The sequence below is a fragment of the Anopheles coluzzii genome, chromosome 3 (assembly GCF_943734685.1).
Source record: "Anopheles coluzzii chromosome 3, AcolN3, whole genome shotgun sequence".
Classification (NCBI taxonomy): Eukaryota; Metazoa; Arthropoda; class Insecta; order Diptera; family Culicidae; genus Anopheles; species Anopheles coluzzii.
In genome coordinates, this window is record NC_064671.1 from 90,264,338 (window position 1) to 90,287,986 (window position 23,649).

The following is a 23,649-nucleotide window of genomic DNA, read 5'->3' on the forward strand; positions in this document are numbered from 1 at the left end:
ATGGTCTTAGCGCCAAGAAGGGAAAAAAATTGTCAAACCTATCGATTTTTGCCTTTTTGTGTGCGTATCCAAATCGCACCAGAACGATAGCCTACGTGGGGTGCAGTAGTAAGAGAATTTTGACGAATAATATTGCCATTCGTGGCGTTATTACGCAACGTATGCTAGCGCAAGTAAATGTTTTACGCATCGCGCTTCGATTGCTCCATTGGCCATGTTGGCGGCAACATATTATACTTTGTATGTGTGTATTGTGGAACCTGCCACGGTTATTCACGATTTGGAATCGGTGACGTTTAGTTGGTACGATAAAAATCAATGCCAACGATAAGCTCTGCACGGAGGAGTAGACCTTTACCTTGCGTAGAGTTTATCTTCGCACGAGAACATGTTCCGGGTAACATCGTTCCCCTTAAAGAATGTCTTTCGTTTTAGTATGTTTGTTCAGCTTGGCGCTAATGCGGTACAGGTGACGATTTTCTTCTCTTCCCGTGCTCATCCGCCTCTTCCATTCCTACCCGTCTGGAGTTGTGGGGAGGACAAATCTCTTGAAGAAAGATTTCCCCTCGATCCATCAATGCCAGCAGCGACTGCTGCTGCACCGCACTCCGTCCATTATCATCATCATGCTTGCCGGCAGCACTATCGCGCGATAAGAAATCTCCTATCAACAGCTTCATATTCGCGAAGCGCGCGATAGATGCGCGAGTTGCGTAGCGCAATACCACGCCGGTCCACTACAACCGAGGGCGCGAACCTCGTGCACGACCGTAGAAAATGATTCCGCTGCCGCGCACAGATCAGGTGATCCAGCGAGACCTTTGCCGAGGACGCGCTTCACTCCAAGTCCCAAGGCGTGTGTGTGTCGAGTGGTGGGGATGTTTTTTTTTATGTCCCCACCATTACGTAGAGCTCTTTAACCGTGGTTGAGGTGCACGATTCGCGCCAGAAACGGCATGGTGGAGAATTAAATGGCAATAAATGTTTTAAACGACTTGCGGCATTGCAACGGCGGCGCTCGGCAAACACACGAAGGTGGCTGTCGTTAGTGATGACATTGCGAATGGAGGACTCGCTAAGGACAATCCTCTAGATGATCGATGCGACAAAGTCATCTAAGGTGCATTCAAACAGCCGCTACGAACACCGAGTACGGTGGTAGGGCAGTGTGCCAGTCTTCCGCATTTTGTTGCATGTGAACCCGAAGAGAAAGCTTTTTCCTGACCCCACTCCCAAGTTGAGGAAGGTTGCAGCAGTTCGGCTGCAACATGTTCCGGGTTTAGGAGATTTTCCCTAGTCCTATAATTAGCGTGTGTTCGATAGCTAATTGGTGCAACGGCTCTCCGGCATGCTCAAGCACGCGATGATCCTATTTTTGGTCTAGAATAAATGCCAACCTTATCGATCGTTTGGCAACAAGCATCAACCTGCGAGGTGGGTGTGTATTAGAACCGTTAGGTAATGCAGGCAGGCATGGTTGGGTGGGTGCTGTTACATCATCGCTCGACGTTTTGCCGGCATGATGATGATGATGACCCCAATCCTTGGGCGCTTGGGCGCTTCCTGGAGCATTAGCCGCGTTGTAGAGCTTCCTCCAAGCATACCATCACCATCATAGAGCAGAGAGGGACTAGGGAGTTAATAATTTGGTTGTCGCATACTCTCAGTGGACAGTGGGACGGTGAGAACATAACCGGTTCTTTTGTACGGACGTTTATGTATCTATTTCACGCCACGCGGGCCTGGTCGCTGTGGGATGAATCGACTTGATTCGACAATTTTGGAAACCAATCGCCACGAGTACTGGGAACATTGGGCACCGAATGTTTCCGTCTGTTTGAAACAGGTTTTAGCTCCCTCCATTCCTTTTTTAAGGGTTGGTTAAGATCCAACGAATGAGTTGGCGCAAACCGAACCTACACTTTTTTGTGTGTACGTAAGCACCATACCTTCTGAAGGCCATGTGGACGATGATGCGCCAAACCATGACCGCTAGAATAGGAGATACTCTGTGGAATGTTCTGGAGAGAGATTTTCAAAGTAATTTGGTTTCTGCAAACAACAGCGGCGTGTGAATTGGGAAGATAAGTCGAGATACGGTCTGACAAACAATGCGGAGAAGTAAGTCCTAGCGAATGCATTAAAAGATACCGACTGCATACGTCAATTGGGAAGGCACGGTATGCGAGAAGAAGTACGTGAAATCGACGGTTGTGTAAAGCATTTTTAACCTCTTGATTTGATCCTCCTGATCGAATAGATCACGTAAAGAAAGGCCTACCGACGTTGGGACGGAGTTGGAGGATGTTTTTTTCCCTCCCCAAGTGACGAACGGAGGACATCTAATAATAGTCACCACGGACGTATAGGGCATGGTGTAACGGCCAACGGACGAGTTACGCGTGCAGGAATATTCTTCGCGAAGAGCGAACACAGCCGCGCTATCGAAGCACATTTTGTTTTGGTCTTTTTCTGCGTCCGTTTTTATCCGCTCCTGAGTTTGTTCGTCCTCTCTTGTTTGTTTTGTAAATAGTTTTACGTCAGAGAACAGACATCGTATCCGTGCGTCCGTAGTATGTTTTTTATTCAATCTTATTTCTCCTTTTTTTGTTTCTACAATTACAGAACTCCCTGCCGGTAATCGCTACCTTCGTGCGCAATGCATCCGACAGCACAGACCTGAAGGCTGTCCTCACGGAGAAGATCCCGAAGGAGCAGGAGCGCGTCAAGAACTTCCGCAAGCAGCATGGCAACACCAAAGTCGGCGAGGTCACCGTCGACATGGTAAGTGTTCCCACTCACGATTGTCGCATCCCAAGTACCTTCCCCCTCCTGTAGCTTTGGAGGTGTAGAGAGTTGCACAGGTCCACCAGGAATTGACTGCTTTCGCGCTGCGAAGGTGATTTAATTTTAGAATCGCACCCGAATGTGAATGCACCCAACTTGGGTAGAGATTGTTCGCAGTCGCGCTATGTTTGAATGTGAGAAGATGCCAACATCGCTTGAACTCGCTGACCCCGGGAGGAAGGGGTATCGGCGGTAAAGGTTACACTCAGACCTGTCGTTCGGGCTTCGCGCTGCGGCTGCGGATCGGTTGTGTGGAGATCTCCAATCTCTGATCCGTTTCGTGGAACGCGTGCCCTTACTGCCTGCCCGTCGAGAGCTATCTCTCACTAATTGAGTTAAACGACAGCTATCAAATTGCGGCCTGCGTACAATTGGTTTGCCGCCGCCACGGGCACACTGCCACAGACCGGCTGCGCTTACTCTGCGGGTAGCGTAATCACTGAAGCGTGTCATCGTCGGACGGTTCATTGGGCACACGTAGTGCAAGACAGACAAACGTTAAAGGTACGATTGAAAAGCATCTGTCCGCTGTACAAATGACTGTGCGCATGATGGATAGCAAGTGGCACGGTTCCATAAGCTGCTATGATCAACAGATCATTGTTGTCGTAGATCAAAATCTGTCATTAGTCAAGGTCATGGAAGATATAGCTCTAGCATAACGGCAATAACGTGCCAATTCAGATTAGCAAACGTAAAAAACGTGTCTAGCGCATTCTCTTCCGTCAAATTGGAGTAACATATTAGCGCAGAGGCGGTAAATTCTAGCTATACCTTCCTTTACCACCTTTTCGGATGACTCTCAATGTCATCAGTATGTCAGACTCCTCATGCCGGCTTAAGCCCGCATCTAGCTTATCATTAGAATCCACTTGTACCGCAAGAGTAAAAGGGTAGCAGTTCGAAAAAACTCCACCACAACAAGAAAGAACAACTTCTGTGTGTGTGTGTTCTGTGTTGCTTATGTCACGTGCCGGTACTTCCATTTCCTCGCGCGCCCGCACACAAACTCCCCACAACCGGTTTAGCCCTTTTTCCGCCCTGCAATCAGCAAACGCGACCCTCCGCTTTATGTGTACTTTGGATTTTCATGACGATGATGATGCGTCCAACTGCTATTGACAGTGAACCCGATGATGATAGCGTGTTTACCAATAATTTCCGCGCACATGTTAGTATACCCGGTGGCTCTCTATCAGAAGCGCGGGTGGTAGGTGTGCATATAATGTTTGTGCACTTTGTAGCGCCGTTTTTATTCTACGATTGCAAGCACTGAACTATGGAATTGATGTAATTGGCATAATGCCTTGCCCGCTTACCCGTTTCATGGTGACTTATTCACGCTTGCGCGAAGAATAGTCAGTAATTCCCCTACAATTGTATGGGGCTTTCCCTCTCCGTTGGGCCTTTTTGCGTGAGCCAGTTTATAGGCAGAAACAAATTATTGCTACTGCTACTGTTTTGAGTTCGATTTGAAGGGCATGAAATTGCTTCACCTTGTTAAAAAAGACAAGATAACAACACCGGGAAGGCCACAGAGAGAAGGCCAATGATAAAGCCTTCCCTAGTTGTACTTAAAGTTTGAGCTCTTATCACCGTCTGTTTCGGTGGAATGAACCCTCTCAGTGGATGGAGATCTGTTTTTTTTAGGGACAGGTGACCCAAAGCATTCCCGTGAGTGATCACATGGTCACGAGGGTCAATGTTTTGTGTTTTTCTGCCTATTAGAACAAACATAAAAACCATCTTTCCGGCAATATTGTTTCCATCGCTCATTAGCACACTTTGCAGAACCTTGGATGAGTTTGCCGTGGCGATTACGTGTGGCTATATTTGGTCGCTAATGGCACCGCGAACGTGGCTAACGTATTTCGGAGGTGTGTGTCTGTTGGTGCTACTACGCTGCGGATGCTCCATGTGGCGGGTGTGTCCCGGAATGGCGGAGCTGATAAATTAGCAATTTTTCGTGTGTTCACGAACGGGAATGGAAGGAAAAAAATAGACACACGTATTACTTTTTTCATGTTTCACCCCGCGGTGTGACATCACAGCGTGTGGTGGTGGCACTACTGCAACGCGAACGCGGTCAGCTGACCGAGGGGCCACACATACGACGTCGGCGTGATAACTCGATCGGACCGGGACTTAACTTATCTCTCCCCAGCTTGCCAGTGCCGCCGTTCGTCTACTGTTTTTTCAATCATTTTACAGGTTTCTTCCATTCCGTTCCCTATTGAAGCGTGTTAGCTTATAATGCTGCTCCAGCACGAGCGAAAGAGAGGCGGAGAGGCGTTTAATGAAGTCAAGTTCAATAACGCCTCAAGGCGAGACACGCCGTGAATGGTGCGATGCTTGTCCCTGGCCTTCGTCGTCGCCTCTTTGCCTGCTTGTTCTCTGTATGTTGTAAGCGTGTGCTTCACTTGAGAGAAGCACAGCCCGTTGATCGTACACCACACGACCATTAAACGGTCTTGAAATGATGCTACACGATCGTTCTGGTTTCATTGAATACCGACGACGGTCGGTGGTACGGTTAGTGTGTTAATTCTTAATTGACCTCTTCTGTTCTGTTAGATGAGACGAAAAGAAGACACAAAAAAAGATATGATTCTTGCGAATAATTTGGCACGAGATCATAATGGGGACATTGGAACATTCCTGACGACACTTTTCTTGGAAGCGTTGACCAAACCTTGACGCACATTAGCAGAAACCTCGTACAAAATCCTCGTAACAAAGATAGATAAAAATACTCTCGCTGAATTTGTTTTTTTTTTCATTTCCCTTATCTGCGCTTCTCCCAAACCTCCAATTCCTACTCACCCCGCTTCAGCCATGAAATCGTTATCACACTCTAATTGCTTCTCTTCGGAACATTCCAGATGTATGGCGGTATGCGTGGCATCAAGGGTCTGGTGTGCGAAACGTCCGTGCTTGACCCCGATGAGGGTATCCGCTTCCGCGGCCTGTCCATCCCCGAGTGCCAGCAGGTGCTCCCGAAGGCACCAGGTAAGCCACCCATAAACACATGATTGCACAATAACTGCAAGCGGCAGGCGGGGGTCTTCGTTATGTTGAGATATGTATGAAGTAATCGAATCGAGCAACAAACACGTTCCAATCGGGGGGACGGGAATCGAAAGCGACGGCTCGATCGTGTCTCGTCTGTGGAAAGACACTGACTCATGAGATGCATAAATGCATCTACTTCTCCGGGCGATTGAATAATCGCTTACGAGTCGCGAGCCGTCGCGAGTTGAGTAATATCACCAAGGACGTGTGTAAAACGTACTCGGATGGGCATCAGCAGTGAGCAGTCAGTTTGATCGGGCATTGGACTCAGATAGCAATAAATTATTTTATATTTGTGTTCTTTTAATCTTCAATTAAATTTGTACATAGGAGGAGAAGGAAGGGGAAATTAAGATATTAGTAAATATTATTTGCATAACACGCACCGTCTCACGTACGATCGTTAGAATATCTCATTAAAGAAACCGTGACCGGTGATGCAATTATCGTCCTTCAAACAAGTTATCGTTTTAACATTGAAAGACGATTCATTCCACTTCTCTACTAATGATGTGTTTCTCCTCTCTCTTTCTGCCCCTTCCAGGTGGCCAGGAGCCCCTGCCCGAGGGTCTGTTCTGGCTGCTGATCACCGGCGATGTGCCGTCCAAGGCTCAGGTCGATGCGCTGTCCCGCGAATGGGCGAACCGTGCCGCGCTGCCGTCGCACGTCGTCACCATGCTGAACAACATGCCGACCTCGCTGCACCCGATGTCGCAGCTGAGCTGCGCCGTCACCGCGCTCAACCACGAGAGCAAATTCGCCAAGGCGTACTCGGAGGGCGTGCACAAGAGCAAGTACTGGGAGTACGTGTACGAGGACAGCATGGACCTGATCGCCAAGCTGCCGGTGATCGCGGCCACCATCTACCGCAACACGTACCGCGACGGCAAGGGCATCGGTGCGATCGACCCGAAGAAGGATTGGTCCGCCAACTTCACCAAGATGCTGGGCTACGAGGACGAGAAGTTCACCGAGCTGATGCGCCTGTACCTGACGATCCACAGTGACCACGAGGGCGGCAACGTGTCGGCCCACACGGTCCATCTGGTCGGTTCGGCCCTGAGCGACCCGTACCTGTCGTTCGCCGCCGGCATGAACGGTCTGGCCGGTCCGCTGCACGGTCTCGCCAACCAGGAGGTGCTGGTGTGGCTGCAGAAGCTGCGCAAGGAGCTGGGCGACAATGCCAGCGAGGACAAGGTGAAGGAGTTCATCTGGAAGACGCTCAAGTCGGGCCAGGTTGTGCCCGGCTACGGTCATGCCGTGCTGCGCAAGACCGATCCCCGCTACACCTGCCAGCGCGAGTTCGCCCTCAAGCACCTGCCAAACGATCCGCTGTTCGGGCTGGTCTCGAACATCTACAAGGTCGTGCCCCCAATCCTGACCGAGCTCGGCAAGGTCAAGAACCCGTGGCCGAACGTAGACGCTCACTCCGGCGTGCTGCTGCAGTACTACGGGCTGAAGGAGATGAACTACTACACCGTGCTGTTCGGTGTGTCCCGTGCCCTCGGCGTGCTGGCCTCGCTCGTGTGGGACCGTGCCCTCGGCCTGCCGATCGAGCGCCCCAAGTCCATGTCCACCGATGGACTGATGAAGGCTACCAGCAAGTAAAGCCCGGGAGGAACAAACAAACACTTAATTCACACAAACCGTCAACATACACACACACACATGCATCCTTTGCAAAAACTCTAAGCATAAGTCTTCATCGAAGTGAATAATTTAAACACACAAACACACACGCCAACACACACGTGACTTTCGCAACCGCAAAAGTGCGCGCATCAGCAGCAGCAGCAGCAACAGCTCATCACCATTCAGTCCCGAACCGGCAAAATCGAACCGAGGAGAAACAATGGACAAGGGAGGGAGACGGCGGTTATTTCTATGCGATATTAAGGCTAGCCGGTCGGATAGTCGGTCACCTCAGGAGAACAGCTAGAGAGAGAGAGAGAGAGAGAGAGAGAGAGAGAGAGAGAGAGAGAGTGAGTGAGCGAGAGAGAAAGAGGGAGATAGCGAGTAAAGAACACATATTAGCAACCAAAAACTACCAAACTCTGCGATAGTAACTGAGTTAAAAACTATAGACAGATAGTTTTTAGAGTGATAGAATACAACAACCCCCCGTGTCCCTCCCGAGAAAAAAAAAAACGTTGAAGATGCTGTCGTCGGTGAGGTGTGTCCCACCGCTTCCTTCCTTCCGATCGCTCACGCTCAACGCACCACCAACTCCCCCTCGCCCCAAAGGGACTTAAAAGGGAAACAAGAACAACAACGGTGACGGTGAGGCGTGTATAGGAGCAAGCGCGACAGGAGCACGATAATTAAAGGCAAAGAAATATGATAATAATAATACTTATCCTCTCTCGTAGAGAGTGTCGCAACATAAAACAAAAACAAATCTACTTACGAAGTGAGACGAACACGTGTTGTGACGGGGATGTGCCGAAAGATTCGCCGTGGGGAAGCTGAGTTCGCGAAAGCGGGTGCGCTCTGCGCCCAAGTCATAGAAGTTGAAAGCACTTTGGGTTGGAAATTGCGTGTTGTGTAGTAGCGTTTTTCCCATGCTCATGCACCAACCTTTCTTTTCGAAAGGAAGAGAAAAGAGCCGTTAGGATTGGTGGTGTAGAGACAGTTGCAGTTACAAAATCGATTTAATATTTAAATTAGTAGGATAAACGTAGCATGGTTTTGCCCGTAGTGCGGTCAGTTTTTCGCGTGATGTATCCCAACTCAGCTGGGAGGTATGAAGGATTTTGGGTGTTTCACTCCTTTTGTTTCACCTTCTGTACATTAGTTGACTTTAAGGTGTGGCGTTTAAAAACTTATTTAGAGTACAATGATCGTCTGCATTTGGTTCACCTTTTCATGTGAAATGCTTCACACGTGAGCGCAAGAGCTCAAGTAATAATTGGGAGGAATGCTCAACAATGCGTGTGGCGCCTTCCCTCCGGACAATTGCTGTCTCTCGTGCCAATGCCCCCCAGTGCCGGAAGATATTGAGCCAATAATTAATATTTATTACTTTCTCCGATCGTATAACGTATTAAGGAGGTTCTGTGGTTCTGTTCACAAGCGCATGGAAAGCACTGTCTGCTTGAACACGAAGCACACGGAAAATGCTTCCTTTTCTGTTAAATTTTCAATGTTTGATGACTTCTTTTCGAGCAAGTGTGCAAGGATGAGTTTGTTTGGTTAACAACCTGAAATATATTAAAGCGATGGAATTCAAACCACTTCCCAACAGTTTTGCATCCGCTGTGTAGGTCGAAGGGCAATTTTCTCTTAAAACAAACATTCACACCTGACGACAATAAAAAAACAAGCAAATAACGGTAGCGAAGCGTCTGTCGATTCAAAATGCACACCCCACTGCCAAAAGCGCCCAAAGCGATTGCTTACGTACAAATTTTCTCAATAAATATGCTCCCGTAATAGATATGGCTAGTTATGTGTTTAATTTCGTTCTTCAATATGTTGTGGTAAAATTTTACAATCGTTTCGATCTGTATTGCAGCCTCTCAAGGAAACGGCAATTTTGAAATGCTCAAGCTGTCCATACATGTACGCACCTTGGTCACTTTAGCTTGACAGCTGCAATTTGTCTTGTCAAAAGTCGCGGTAAAAATTTTCCAAAAAAAAAAAAAACAGTTGTCGCTCGAGTGATTGGTTTGTTAAAATTGTGGTCATTTTCTTTGCAAAAGATACAGCATTTAAGATGCCCACTCGAAAATGAGAATTGTAAAGCGGAAAAAGATAAGTAGAAAGCGTTCCAAGTTTGCGAAAGTGCTCATGAAATTGGGAGATGTACAGTGAGTGTGTACGGACCGGCAACAACAAAAGAGTAATTTTTCAGGTAAGTGCTACTGATTGTTGAATTTGTATGAACATTGTAGCTCTAGCTATAGAAACTGGCAAGCCAACTGCTACGGATGTGCGAAATGTAGAGGAAATACAGTCTACAACAGATGGTACGATTGCAGTGGACCCGGAAGTCGAAAACTACGTTTCGTTCGATCAGCTAACTCGGTCAAAGTAGAGCATTTTGTGCGTCCATACGTGAAAGACCTAAATCACGTTGTGGAGAATGGAGTTGTGATCAATGGAAAACTCACCTGCATCTCGTTTCGGGTTGTTATAGCGGACACTAGGTCAAAAGCGTTAACCAATATTAGCCAAGACACAAACCGTACCGCTTGCGCAGCTGCAATACGACACGAACCCTGCATATGTCCCCCACCACAACAACAAATTGACAGCTGAAAAGTCGCTTCGCAACCATTTGACAGCCACTCGTCCTTTGCACCGCTGTCGAGTTTGCCCATTTGCTGTGCGAGTGAAAAAATAATATCCAACACACTGCCTTTAATTTATTTGTCGAGAGCGTTCTGTGCTGCACCAGGTGAAGCGTCTGCCCGGACACCATACAACAAACCGCACTCGTTTGCTTTGCATCTCACAAGCGTGTAAAATCGTGCTTCGGAAATGGCTGTCGTGCAGCAGGCTGGCAATTTGCCACCAATGGCGTCAAACTCCGAGAAGGTGTTCCAGTGGATAAACGAGCTGTCCAATCCGGAATCGCGCGAGACGGCCCTGCTCGAGCTGAGCAAGAAGCGGGAATCCGTCGCCGACCTGGCCCCGATGCTGTGGCACAGCTTCGGCACGACGGCCGCCCTGCTGCAGGAGATCATCCACATCTACCCGTCCATCAATCCGGCCACCCTGACCGCGCACCAGTCGAACCGGGTGTGCAATGCGCTGGCCCTGCTGCAGTGTGTCGCCTCCCATCCGGAGACGCGCTCCGCCTTCCTGGCCGCCCACATTCCGCTCTTCCTGTATCCGTTCCTGCACACGACCTCCAAGACGCGCCCCTTCGAGTACCTGCGGCTGACGTCGCTCGGTGTCATCGGTGCGCTGGTGAAGGTAAACAAAAACACAGAAAGGGGAAACTCAATCGGGAGGACTGACGGGGAGTGTTCCTTCTTTTTTTGCAGACCGACGAACAGGAAGTGATCACGTTTCTGCTGACGACGGAAATCATTCCACTGTGCCTGCGCATCATGGAGGCCGGATCGGAGCTGAGCAAAACGGTGGCCACCTTCATACTGCAGAAGATACTGCTGGACGACAGTGGGCTGTCGTACATCTGCCACACGTACGATCGGTTCTCGCACGTCGCCATCATTTTGGTAAGCGCAGCCGTGTTTTGCTGTGTTTTTGCAAACAAAAAAAACCCTAATCGTAACTGGTGTGTTGTAATTTCCGCAGGGCAAGATGGTGATATCGTTATCCAAGGAACCTTCGGCACGGCTGTTGAAGCATGTCGTACGCTGCTACCTGCGACTTTCGGACAATCCACGGTAAGGCTTGCGGTGTTGGTTACCCCTAGCAACTGTGCAACAGTGCTAATTTCCCATTCTTTTGTAGCGCCCGAGAAGCGTTACGCCAGTGTCTGCCGGATCAGCTGCGCGACGGTACGTTCACCGCCTGTCTGCAGGAGGATAAATCTACCAAGCACTGGCTGACGATGCTGCTGAAGAACCTGGACACACCGGCCGGTCCCGTTACCGATCCGCGCCAGGTTGGCATCGCTCCGCTTACCTCGTAGAGGGCGACCGGCGGTGCTGGAAATTTCATACTTCAAGGGCTGTAACCGTGCAACCAGTGCCAGCGTTGACGGCACAGGCAACGGAAGCGGGCCAGAGGGGACCGGCCGCCCAACAGCTTCCATTGTCCGTGAGTGTGTGCGTGTGTATTTTTCTTTCCCAAACCTTTTTGTTTTGTTAATAAGCTGCCAGCTGCGTGTAAAAACGGCAGCGTCAGCTGTCCCTTTAGGATTAGTTGCTCGATCGAACCGCGCTCGTGTCCCACATTACCACCCGATTTGTTCCTCCAGGCTATGGTGCGAAGCGAAGCTGTAGAGCGAAGCAAAAAAAAAAAGAAATAAGAGGAATGAGCGATAGAAAGCTAAGACGAGCCAACCTCACTCCCCTATTAAGATGTACAGAAAATTTTTAAGACAAAATCCCATTTGTAACGAAGCAACAAAACAGGAAACAAAAGAAAACAAATGTGTAAAGAACTCGTGTTTCGTAGCTTTCTTTGAAAGAAGGCTTTTAAAAACGACATTTAGAGACGTGAAATAATAGTGTATGTCTGCTACTGTATGTGTGCGTGTACGTTAACTGTGAGCGATAGGGCAACAGCTGCTCAAACTCTGTTGAAGAACCAATTATTCGATTAACAAAGAAAAACATAGGATTCAAAATTTGGTTAAATAGTCGAAGAAGTTAAAAGATAAACAAAAAACGAATCACGATACGCTAGTTAGATAGGTAGTGGGCGCGATGGGTGAGTTAGTTGTTCACCTTCCGCCCTCCCCATACCCCCGAAAAACGAGAGCTTTTGTTGTTCGGCAATTTTTACGCACACAGACGTTAGCGAAAACTCATTCAACACTCTCTACTCTATACCTGTTTAGTATTAAATATGCGATGAAACATACAATAATTCGAGGATGGTTTTTAGCAGTTGAATTTTCAAAGGTGATGACCAATGTGGTGTAAATTGTTTAAGAGAAGGGATGGCCTACTTGATCGTTTGGATTGGCTGAAACATTTCGGATCTCCTTCTGGGGAAGATTCTCAGATCGTCAGATAAATCGGCAAAACACCAACACGTCGTAATTATATTTTCAGGTTTAAAAGGAGCTTTATTTATATCGCACTTCGACCAACAGCATTTCACCCTCCGCTTTTCTTTAAGTTGGCCACTTCTTCCTTGTTTCATAAAACGAGAAAACACATGCTCCAGTAACACAGGGCTACACACAGGACACGCTAGGAGCGCGTTCTAAATAATAATTACAACCGTACGTAAAAGAAAAAATAATTTAATATCATCGTAAAGAAGAGAGATACGGGGGAGATGTGGACCGGAAGGAGCAGCGGTCCTTCAAGGCCACCCCGTGCTTACATTGCTAGAGCGATTATTAAACATTCTGCCTTTTCTACCTGTACACAAGTGACGAACGCCTACTTAGACCAAGCTCGACGCTCCCAGCTTGTAGAGCGCTTGCTGCTTCTGCTCTACGGCGGCGTGTAGCTGGGCGGTCGTTTGCCCCGTCGTTGGGTGCATCCCCGCGGGCGGCGGTACACCGGGCCCAACCGGTGGCGGAACGATCGAAGTCACCACGCTGCCATGCTGGTGCGGTGGCGTCCCATTCCCACGCTGATGCATCGCCGGCACGAGCGGAGAATGATGGTGATGATGATGGCCCGGGTACGACGGAAGGAAGTGTTTCGGCGAGCCGGATGAAGCCGGCGGCGGTATGATGAGGACGTTGCTCGCGCCGACCGAAAGCAGCGGACTGGCGCCACCGCTCGGGATGTGAATTTCGCTCACCTTTCCGCTCACGTAGCCCGAGTCTTCCCCGTTCGAGGAGAGCTGATCGACCGATTTGCGGCCAGCAGCGGCGGCCATCATCGTCATCATTGCGTGCGAATGGCCACCGATGACGGAGGCGGTACCGGCGGAACCGGGATATGAAGGTTGTGGGGTGATGGTGGTGCTGCTGCTGCTCGGTTGCATTGGCTGCTGTTGCTGATGATAGAGCGGGAATTCGGGCGAAGGAGTTCCCGTGCTGGCGAGCGATACGGCGGAGGAAGGATTCATGTACTTGCGGGTCGATAGGAGCTTCTCCTGCTGTTGCTGCTGCTGCTGCTGCTGGAGTTGACTATGTCCGTGTGGATGATGGTGATGATGGTTGACCGGGGTCGGTAGTCCCACTGGCGGAAGGAAGCCATCGGCCGGAATGGGATACGAACTCATCGCCGTCACAGGCGATCGATGATGGCTTTGGAAGTGCAACTCATCAAAGTAACCTTGCTGTTGCTGCTGTTCGAGAATATCTCCAGCTTGTTGCTGGAATAGCTCGCCTGCCCCTTCCTGCAGCAGATAGGACGGAAGTGGATTGCGACTCCTAGCCGTTTGATGGACGCGCGATGACGTCAATCCCGCCATGGAGCTTAATTCCGGCGGCGGTAGTAACTTCCTCGCCGGCAGCTCGTGGAAATACGCATCCTTTGGTACACTGGCGAAGGAAGTTGGACCGTTTGCCGGCGCTGGCTTCCCGATGGCGCCACCACCATTTACGGCCGTCGAGGATGATTGTTCGTAAAGCTGAATGAGCGTTTTCGCTGTTCCGATTGTGGCCGGCTTTTCCGGGTCCAGCTCGCCGCCGTTCATCGGCAGCGGTGGTCCATCGACACAATCCTCATCATGATCGACCTGCTCGTGCTGTCGTTCCTCTTCCTCCTCCTCCTCCTCCTCTTCGCTACTGCTGTCGGAAAAGTCTTCACAGCGTGCCATCGGTGGCACTTGATGTTGCTGCGTACGGACCGCCACATCACCGCCAGTAATGCCACTCTGCTGCAGCTTCGAGATGATGTACTTGACACGATTCGTTTCACCCAGAGTTTGGGACGCGTCTTGCTCCGATGGTCCAGCATCAGTGTCCACTCCTCCCTCGCCGCTTCTTAGCAGCTCCTGGACGCTCTTCTGCAGCACCTGACTGCGCCAGTTCGTCCCGTTCAGGATGCGGCTCTTGAGCTCCTTCAGCTCGGCCAAATTCGCCATCGCCGATAGATCGCACCGGTCGGACAGATCTTCCTCATCGTGTTCCTCCTCTTCCTCCTCCTCGTCTTCCTTTGCTTCCTCTTCTTCCTCTTCATCTTCTTCTTCCTCTTCATCTTCCTCCTCCTCCTCCTCCTCCTCTTCCGATTGTCGATGCTGCTGCCTGCTTGGTCCAACCGATTTGATCGTGGTGTTGTTGGAGGAGCTGGGCGGCCCCTCCTCGAAGCAGCTGTTCGAGTAGAACCCATTCATGAGCACACCCATCGTCGCGGTCACCTCTCCTCGCGTCTGCTCTTCCCTCGGCTGGTCCTCCATGAAGTTGGTCGAGGCGAGATGATGATGTTGCCGATGATCGGCCCCGAACAAGGGTGAGCTGCGCGAAGGAGCCGTCTGTCCACCGAGCAACGACGAGCTGGGAGACATCGTGGACAGTGGCGTTGTGGACAGTGGCGTTGTGGACAGTGGTGACGAGCCTTGCGGTGTGGTGCGTCGAGCGCTCTGCTGTTGGTGGTAGGAGGACGCGTACAGTACGGTCGTCGGGCGCTCCTTGCGCGTGGTAATGTCTTTCGCAATTTCCGGCGACACCGGAGCGGCAGGTAACAGTGATTTGGTGATCTTCTCCATCTCCTGTGCGATATCGTACCCGGGCGAGTCGCGGGCGGAACGTCCAAGAGGCTTCGAGCCGCTCGAAGCTGACGGTGGTTCGTAGTGATGGATGTCGCGCAGTTTGTCTAACGCAAGCACGTACCGATTGTCGGTCGCTGCCGTCGTCGTCGTCGGTGTGATGGCCGTGTTTGGATGGGTGGCGAGGAGGGGAGAAGATACTAAACCAGCACCACCACCACCACCACCACCCTTTGTCATCTTTTCCAGTTCGAGGATCTTTTTCGTCTTGGTCAGCAGCTCCTCGAGCCGTTCCGTGACTTTGGCTTTTTCGCTCTTGGCCGTTGCGGACGGTGCCGCCCCATTCGAAGAGATGGCCGACGTCGGTGTGGATGAGGTTGGCATAGAGGAGAGGGAGCGCTTTTTAACGCCCTTCAGCTCGTGGCCTCCGTTCACCAGCCGTGGTGGCTTCTCACGATCATTGTCCTTGTTGTTGTCGGAGGAGTAGGAGTAGCTTTCCCGCCCGGACATGGAGGAAGAGCGTGGCCGGCGTGATATCCGTATGCCTCCTACCCCGTCCGCCGGTATGGGGGGCGTTTCGGCCGACTCCGAGTGGTTCTTCATGTTGGAGTTGTTGGAGCTTTCGAGCGCATCCGACTGATGGCCACCGGCGGCGGCGGCGGCGGCATACTGCAGCAATCGCAGATGACTTTCCAGCTCCTGTTGCTGCTGATGTTGCTGCCGATGGGCACGATGGGCATGATGGTGGTCGGAATCACCGTTAGTGGCCGCATCGAGGAAGTCAATGCTGCGCGAGAACAGCTGCCGCGTGGGGGTCGAAGCCTTGCGCAGCTGATCGTCGACCAACCCGTCGACACCGTTCGCCAGCAGCATCGCGTCATGGTCGTCCAGCAGCTCTAGGCTGCGGCAGCGCGTGAGCGTGTTGGTGTTAGCCTCGTCCTTTTTGGTTTTGCTGTTGCTGTGCTCCAACCCGCCCGAGGTCGCCGTGGTGGTGGACCGTTCCGCGATGCCTCGCTTGAGCCACTGCTCCAGATGGAGCCGCTTGTTCTCACACTGCACCCGACTCGCTATCATCGATCTGGAAGAGAAACCGGAAAACAGTTAATACCCCACTGAAAAAGAAGCATTCCAAACCCGATCTTACTTGGTAAGCTCCTCTATCTGATCGTCGGTACGCATCGCCAGCGCCGTCATCCGGCTGTCCAGCTTCTCCGTCGCCCGGTGCACGTACTTCCGTATGCTTCTCCGGTTCTGGTTCATCCGCTGCTCCAGATGCTTGAAGAACGGCGCACAGTAGCACGTGTTGCCGACGCCCACCGGGCCCTTCCGGATGTTGCCGGCCAGGTCGAGGAAGTACTGCTCCCCATTGCCGAGCGGTTCCTTCGGCAGCGTTTCCAGCTTGGGCGACGGGAAGTTGCGCGGATCGGGAAAGTAGTGGCACCCGTACGGTGACCAGTGCTTCGGATCGATTGCATCGGCCCGGGTCTCATCGTTGGAGTTGCTCCGTCGGCCAGACTTGCGGCCGGCCTCGTCCTTGCTTCGGGAACGGCGCTCATTCCCGGCGTGGTCGTGGGCGGGTGATTTGTGACGAACGGCGGCACCGCCGTTCGCGAGGGCTTCGGTTTTGTTGCGCTGGTGCTGGGAGCTGCTGCTCGAACGTTCCCGCGATCGTCTGGCGGACAGGTCGACCGGTGTGTTGAGGATGTTGAGGATTTCCACCAAGTTTTTGCGCTGTGCAATGTCCCGAGGGGTTTCGTCCTGGAAAGAGAAGGCAGTAGGTGACAATATTGCTATAGCAACGAGCCAGGTTGCATAACTTTAGGCGTCAAATGAAGCGTTCTGTATGAAGCCGCCTAAAAGTATGCAATTTGATGGTAGAACGTTCATTTTTGTTCGCTTTTCACACTGACCTGAGCATTTTTGGTGTCTTGCCGACAGCCGGCCTCAAGCAGAATCCTTGTCAGCTTGCGACGGCCCATCGCACAGGCAATATGTAGCGCCGTGTCACCGTTCAGGTTGATCCGCTCAAAGTCACACTTGGCCGACAGCAGGATCCGAATGGCACCGGCATGTCCGTACCGGCACGCGGTATGCAGCGGTGAGTCACCGTACTGGAAAGAAGGAAAACCGTTCTATAATCAATTTGATTCTTTCAACGTTTCCTTCTTCCATATACTTACATTATTCTGCACATCGGGATCAGCCCCTGCGAGCAATATCTCCCGGCAGCTCTGGTTGTGCCCGTTCTGGGCGGCCAGATGCAGCGCGGAAAAGCCGCCAAAGTTGCGCGTCCCCAGCAGCGCACTGTGCAGCGCTCCCTTCGTGTCGTGCAGCGCGTGCTTGATCTTGGTCGCGTCCTTCAGCAGATCGAGCGACAGGCCCGACTTGCCCGTGCCGCCGGACGATGGTTTCGTTTTGGGCAGCGCGCACAGCAACTTCACGCACCGGCTGTACCCCTTCCAGGAGGCCTCGTGCAGCGGTGTATTGCCGTGCTGCGAAAAAAAAGGGAAAAGAACGTCAGTGAAACAGGTAAAGAACACACCAGCACAGCTTCACTTACCACCGATTCCTTTGCGTTACGGTCGGCACCGGCGGCCAGTAGCGTTTCCACTTTTGTTTCGTCGCCGCCGGCGGCTGCCTCGTGCAGCGGTGTACGGGTTGGGTCGTGCTGCAGGTGCCAGCGGAGCCAGAAGGAGAGGAAGATGTAATGGAAAAATTAATTAGTGTTGTGCAACGGAAGCGGGAGGATGGTTTTCAGCGAGGTGGTGCAGATGATAGCGATTACAACAAAACAGGTGGAGAGAATAACTGGCATAATGTTTCATTATCAGAGGATGGACTTTTTTCGTTAATAAGTGAAACGTGTTTTTTATGTTTGCAAAACGCAATGTACAGTTTTAATTATTTCTGGAAGAATAGCTTTTTTTAACAGCTTTAGAAAGGTATTAAGATCATTCGTTATCAATTCGAGTAGAATTATGCTTTATTAAATGTCAAAAAGGACGATAACACCACAAAAAGCTGCGCAAATTGCATACTTTCAGGCTGCAATAAATGAAGCAATCAACAAATTTAAATAAATCAAAGCGTCACGAATGTCTGTAGCATCATGACCGCATCCTTTTGCGCGTGAAATAAAAACGGTCTCAACTGGCCGTTTCGTTGCAAATCGAAAATAAACGGCTCGAGGTGGTACATGGGAACGAGAAGAAAAATGTGCATTAAAGCAAGCAAGCAAAACAAAAAAACAACCTCCCATACTCCTGGAGGTTAATGATGACAGCACGGTTTCTCGCAGACGCGGACGCCACGACCGTGGAGAGTCGGTAAACAAATCGCGTAAATTATTGGCTCGCCTTTTTTTTCTTTTAACTCGTCGTGTATGAGTGGCACCAGCCAGACGGGCGCGCGCGCTCGCGTTTCAGACGTTGTACACAGACGTGAGAGAGCATAATGCATTTTTCGTATGCTTTTTTTGTTCGGTTTGTTTCACTCGATCAAACGTTCAATCATAACTGCAATAGAAGGAGTTTGGTTCTGCTGTTTTAAAAATAGAAATCGGCTTTGACAGCCGGCAGCCTGCTTGGCTAGACCGTTCTTGAGAGAAGAGAACAAATTCCAGTCCAAAATCAGGCACAGGCACAACCCACGCACCCTGCCCCGCGTACCAGTGGTGAAGCTTTGTTTCCGTTGTTTTTTTTTTTTTGCTCATTTCTTTTCTTGCAGAGAAGTTCTGCTGTGTCGCGAGTGTCTGTGTTTGTTGCATTGAAGGAGCGCGCACGTAAAGGCTTGAGTCACGATCGGGCAATAAGCGAAAACCATCATCATTCTAATATCCCACCGACACGGCCCGGCGGCGACAAGGCCCGGATTTCGATCAGCTTCAACCATCACCATCCGGCTCCTTCTCTGGCTGTGGGGTTGTGGAGTTTTTTTAAATGTAAAAGGGTTTCAGTAAAGGAAAAGGAGAAATAGATCGAAACTGTACTGCGCGGTGATAGTGCGCAAAGGAAGCAAAGGGATTAATGAAGCAGAGGAACGCGATGTGAATTGAAAAGATACTGGGAGTGTAAAATTATTAAAATACAAATATTTTAAATATTTTTTTGATAAAAATAGTCAATTTGCTGAACGCCTAAAAGTAGGCAATAGGGGACAATTTTATCAAATGAGTATTTTTTAACCAAACCAAGCCTATACTTAAGAAGCCATCTATGCCCAAAATACAATCTTAACATTTAATATATTTTAATGCTCTATAAATAGGTTCATTTAAAATATATATATTAAAATTGAGTAACTTTTCATCTTTCATATGCTGCCGTGCTGCTGCCAACGACGGTTAAGACGTACTGCCATCATCCACCGCCCCAAGGGCCCGTGTACACACAAAGCACATCCTCCAACGTGATGGAAAGTGGAAAGCACGCGGAGCCAGTACGAGAGGCTCATTGTTGTACGCGCTGACGGAATGCAAATGAGCAATTGCAGTCGCAAAGGCCCTCTTCCTTCTCCTTCTCCTCCTCCTCCTCTTCCTCGGGGAACGAGATCAGTGGAGAAGGGAACACGAACGAAGACGAATCCTCCCGGAGGACTGTTGCTCCACAATCTGACTGGTTTACCTGACGTGATTTGGATTCGGTTCGGATTGGTGGAATTTAATATTTTTGATCACTCACTTAAACCAGTCGTTGGATGGGATTGGTTTTGGTTTAATGTAATCATCATGCTGCTGCCATCATGCTGTGTGTTGCCTCAGTTAGAGCTCTATTGCGGACGCGCACTGTGTGCACAATTGTAGAGGCACATTTGTTTGCTTTTGTAAGAAATTATTATGACGTCGAGGGACGAGACCGGGAAAAAAGAGGAAGTCACTTTAAAACTTCCCCCTTTTTCCTGTGTGTTTGTTTAGCGTGTCCCCGTCGTGAACGTGAGTGGGCTTTTGTTTGGGCTCTTTCGGGCATATTACTCTCAAGTGTTTGTCGCCACCATGTTTGCGAAGGGGGGGTAATAAAAATGGAATAAAATATGAAAAGAAACGGAAGGAACGGTATGAGTACCAATGGAACGATCAGATAAGATTGGTGAATTGATTATGACAAGGGAAGGATCGTTTGTGGTTGAATTGTACCATTTTTCTTTGAGGTTTTTGTTGTGAGTCATGCTTATGTGGGCTTATGAGTTAAGAACCGAGCATTTCTTTATGTGAAATTCAATAAAGATCTACTTATGAGATGAAAAATGCATAAATTTAGGCGTTTTATTATTGAAATTGATTACTTATGATGTCATTTATTAAATTTGCATTATAAAACGCCTGAAGCTCTGCAAAAGGTTAAGCAAAATGCATGTATTAAAAGCTTGTACATTAAACCTAAGTTGATCTTCAAAAACGGACCATATTTGCAAAACAATGTCCAATGACAAGAATTTCTAGTTATTCCCGATACAAGATGATGACTTTTGATATCATAAAAGGAACAATATAAAAATTAATTACATCCAGTCTCCCTCGTTACTGGTTGCAGCATCATATAAAATTGTGATCTCTCTCTCACGCTCTTCGAATCTATTTTATTCGCCTGCCATTTTATAGCACAACGATAGACGATACTCTCCGCAATTAATGCACACAACTAGTCAAACGCATCTCGCATGCCTTGGTCTTGGGTGGGGAGGAAAAAACATTTCCAATAGAAGCAATAAACAGCAAACCGGCCAAATAGCCATTCGCTTTAAACAGCTACCGAGAGGAAGAAGAAGAAGAAGAAGAAGAAGAAGCAGAGACAGGGTACATAAACCCAATCCCGAATACGACAAAACCACCGTCATGCAGATACGATGCGCCTCCTTGGCCCCAAAACTGAACTAGTTTACGACTACGCGCTCCACTCCCCAACTACACTGCGCACAGCAGGCGGTGCAATATTCGTTCGTGCGAGTGCAACTCGATTTCCTGCGTGTGCACCAAATCCGGTTTCGGGCATTTTTATCACCTCGTAACGGAGGGCTGCTGCTGCTGCTGCTGCTGCTACATCCGCTCGTCGGGTTTGGTGTGGTGATTTAACGATCGAAAGCGTCGTCCTATTCCTGCCTTGGCAGAGTGCGCGTGTGTGAAAAGCTATAAGGCTATCATAATTTAGTCCTATCCCAGTACTGTGCTCGTGGAAAATGCCCCCGGTTCGGGGGGCGAGTCGCTTGGGTCGGATTAATAAACATTGCGCCAATTGATACGCATATTTTGCTGCCGAGTGCGACACCGCGCACAGATAAATCATTTCACCTCCCGGGCGGTGGATAGGTCGTGTTTTCAAACTCGTAAGTGGCTTAATGATTCGTCGTCACGCAGGACCCACCACTGCTGCTCTTCGGGAGCAGTTGGATTAAGCGCGAGAGATTTTAAGACCGACCCGAGAGCCAGCAATTAAAACAATCCACCTTTTTTTCGATTTCATTTCCTATCGATGGCCATTTTTCCTTTAAGCCATGTTGCAAAATAAAACGTGTTAGGTGGTGACGCAATCGCGCACTGGCTGGCTCTGGCGCGTGTTTCGAAAAGCGAAGTTTATGCGACTGCAAGGTGACAAATACCATTAAAATCCAATAAATCAGTGTCCGGTGCAGCAGGCGCCAAGTGTCGCGGGGCGGGGCGTGCCCCTTGTGCGATGGGTCGTGGGCATGATCGCGATGATTAAACTAATAAATCGACGCATTGGTAGGCGCTATTGGTTTAGTCACGCATGGTATATTTGATTGAAAAGGTGAATTTTGTATTCAGTTTGGAAGCGAGAGCTTCAAGGTTTCATGGAGAATGCTTTATTTCCATCTAGTGCCCATTTGTTTTCAGAAACTTTAAACAAAACGCCTAAAGTTATGCACTTGTCAGTACAATTTTGTATTATTTGGAGTACTTTAGCTGCTTCACAGCCTTTAGTGTCGAAATACAGTAGAATCACCGACAAACCGACGTGACACTTCGAACAAAATGTGCTTCAAAAGTTGTCTCCTTATTTCAAATGAAAATACGTTAAACACTAGCGCCATCTCTATAATGATTCGCTTACCACACTGACACAGAGAAGAAACTGCTAGATCCCCTTTTTGTTTTTCTTCGCAAATTCCAATGCGTATTGTTTTATGTACTTCTCACATCTTTTGCATTGATTTGGAAACTTATAAAATGATTTTCCTGGGTGTTTTGTCCAATAATTCTCACAAAATCTTACCTCACACTGCCTTCGCAATTTGTATTTAGAAAAGTTGTTTACATCGAAGCAGCAGTGAACAGAGCTTACTTTGACAGAAGTGATCGCCTCACTGGTAAATGACAGTACTTTCGTGTGGGACACTTTTGTAACCCCAGTGTCACGTCGGTTTGTCGGTGGTAGAATTTCCGCAGCTCTTTTATAAATAAATCATTTCCAGTCCTCCGGTACTGGTTAAAATCACTGAAGGCCAAATAATAATGAATAAAACACATCATTAAATCATCTTGTCTTCACCACCAACCGAGCGCTACTTACAGGATCAAATTAAAATTAAACACTCGCTTGAAAACAATAACACAATAATTTGCCAAATCGGTCTGCTTATGTTTGCCTTCCAGGGGGTGGAAATATAGCAAAAAAAAAAAAACAAAACAAAAAGGAATCAAAATTATGTTACAATTCACCATGCATCATCATACCGTGCCACTCCCCGTCCGTAATTGGCGCCCGTAATGGGCGGCCCCGCTTGAAATGTGTGCCTTTGATTGATGCAAATGTCCGCATTTTAGAATCCGCACACACAGCGAAAGACAGAGAGAGCGAAAAGGTTCGTTGTGTGGTGCATCAACCAAGCTGCATATGTTGCTATCTGCACAGTTCAATCTACACAAATCAGCACATTTTCCTTTACACCCGTAGCTTTGCAATTAATGACTCCAAGATGACACCCATATATTTTATGCAATTATTTCCCTTTCGAACGGGGTGGACAAGACACACAGACAGACAGGGTAAAACAATACAACCTTTCCTCCGGTACACACGTAAACCGGGGCCACAAGAAGTAACTGTTCAGTTTCGTTGTGTTGTTATTATTTTCGGTTCGGTTAACTCCCAACTCCCCGCCCCTTCTTGCTGCCCGAAAACCGGTCGGAAAAACCAATTTATTTTCGGAGTTTGGAGCGGGGTTTCTACAATCTCCAGGCTTTGAGGAAGGCCGAAGCGGTGGGGGTTGGAGAGGCATTTTCGGTGGTGGGTTGAGATGAGAATGGGAAAATTAATTCCTCAGCCTTACCCACCGTCCCATCTCCACCATCTTCTAAGCGTCTGAATTCAATTGGGAAAACTGAGCGGCTACGGTGGGCAGCAGCATTCGCATTCGTTCGTAATTATAGATAATATCTGCCAAAATAGCACTCGCGCGCTGCTCAAGCGCACAATTGTTGCGGGGCAGGGGAGCCTATATTTTGTATCTTTTCCCCCGGAA

At 49.2% G+C, this 23,649-nt stretch overlaps 3 protein-coding genes across 5 annotated transcripts in view; 2 read left to right on the forward strand and 1 right to left on the reverse strand.

Moving 5' to 3' along the window:
- Positions 1 to 8,321, forward strand: part of LOC120960153 (probable citrate synthase 2, mitochondrial) — a 106,390-nt gene extending 98,069 nt beyond the window's left edge. For all 3 annotated transcript variants that reach the window (XM_049608423.1, XM_040384149.2, XM_040384148.2), the window contains 3 exons: positions 2,626 to 2,784; positions 5,730 to 5,856; positions 6,464 to 8,321. In XM_049608423.1, coding sequence (XP_049464380.1) covers positions 2,626 to 2,784; positions 5,730 to 5,856; positions 6,464 to 7,527 — 1,350 coding nt within the window. In that variant the 3' untranslated portion in view covers positions 7,528 to 8,321. The remainder of the gene's footprint in view (positions 1 to 2,625; positions 2,785 to 5,729; positions 5,857 to 6,463) is intronic.
- A 1,775-nt stretch (positions 8,322 to 10,096) lies between these two features.
- LOC120960017 (CCR4-NOT transcription complex subunit 9) lies at positions 10,097 to 12,426 on the forward strand. The gene is made up of 4 exons (XM_040383879.2): positions 10,097 to 10,839; positions 10,911 to 11,105; positions 11,185 to 11,276; positions 11,344 to 12,426. The coding sequence occupies exons 1-4, from the start codon at positions 10,402 to 10,404 to the stop codon at positions 11,522 to 11,524; spliced, it is 906 nt and encodes a 301-aa protein (XP_040239813.1). The 5' UTR covers positions 10,097 to 10,401; the 3' UTR covers positions 11,525 to 12,426.
- LOC120960016 (uncharacterized) overlaps positions 11,846 to 23,649 on the reverse strand; it is a 48,357-nt gene continuing 36,553 nt past the window's right edge. Inside the window, exons 3-7 of the mRNA XM_040383877.2 lie at positions 17,735 to 17,842; positions 17,355 to 17,666; positions 17,085 to 17,285; positions 16,319 to 16,932; positions 11,846 to 16,252 (exon numbers count right to left, since the gene is read on the reverse strand). Coding sequence (XP_040239811.2) covers positions 12,955 to 16,252; positions 16,319 to 16,932; positions 17,085 to 17,285; positions 17,355 to 17,666; positions 17,735 to 17,842 — 4,533 coding nt within the window. The 3' untranslated portion in view covers positions 11,846 to 12,954. The remainder of the gene's footprint in view (positions 16,253 to 16,318; positions 16,933 to 17,084; positions 17,286 to 17,354; positions 17,667 to 17,734; positions 17,843 to 23,649) is intronic.

Excerpts from the sequence above, each read along its gene's own strand:
- LOC120960017 (XM_040383879.2), top strand. The coding sequence starts at position 10,402 with ATGGCTGTCGTGCAGCAGGCTGGCAATTTGCCACCAATGGCGTCAAAC. Across the intron at positions 10,840-10,910 it reads TCATCGGTGCGCTGGTGAAG|ACCGACGAACAGGAAGTGAT; the intron begins GTAAACAAAAAC and ends CTTTTTTTGCAG. Across the intron at positions 11,106-11,184 it reads CGCACGTCGCCATCATTTTG|GGCAAGATGGTGATATCGTT; the intron begins GTAAGCGCAGCC and ends TAATTTCCGCAG.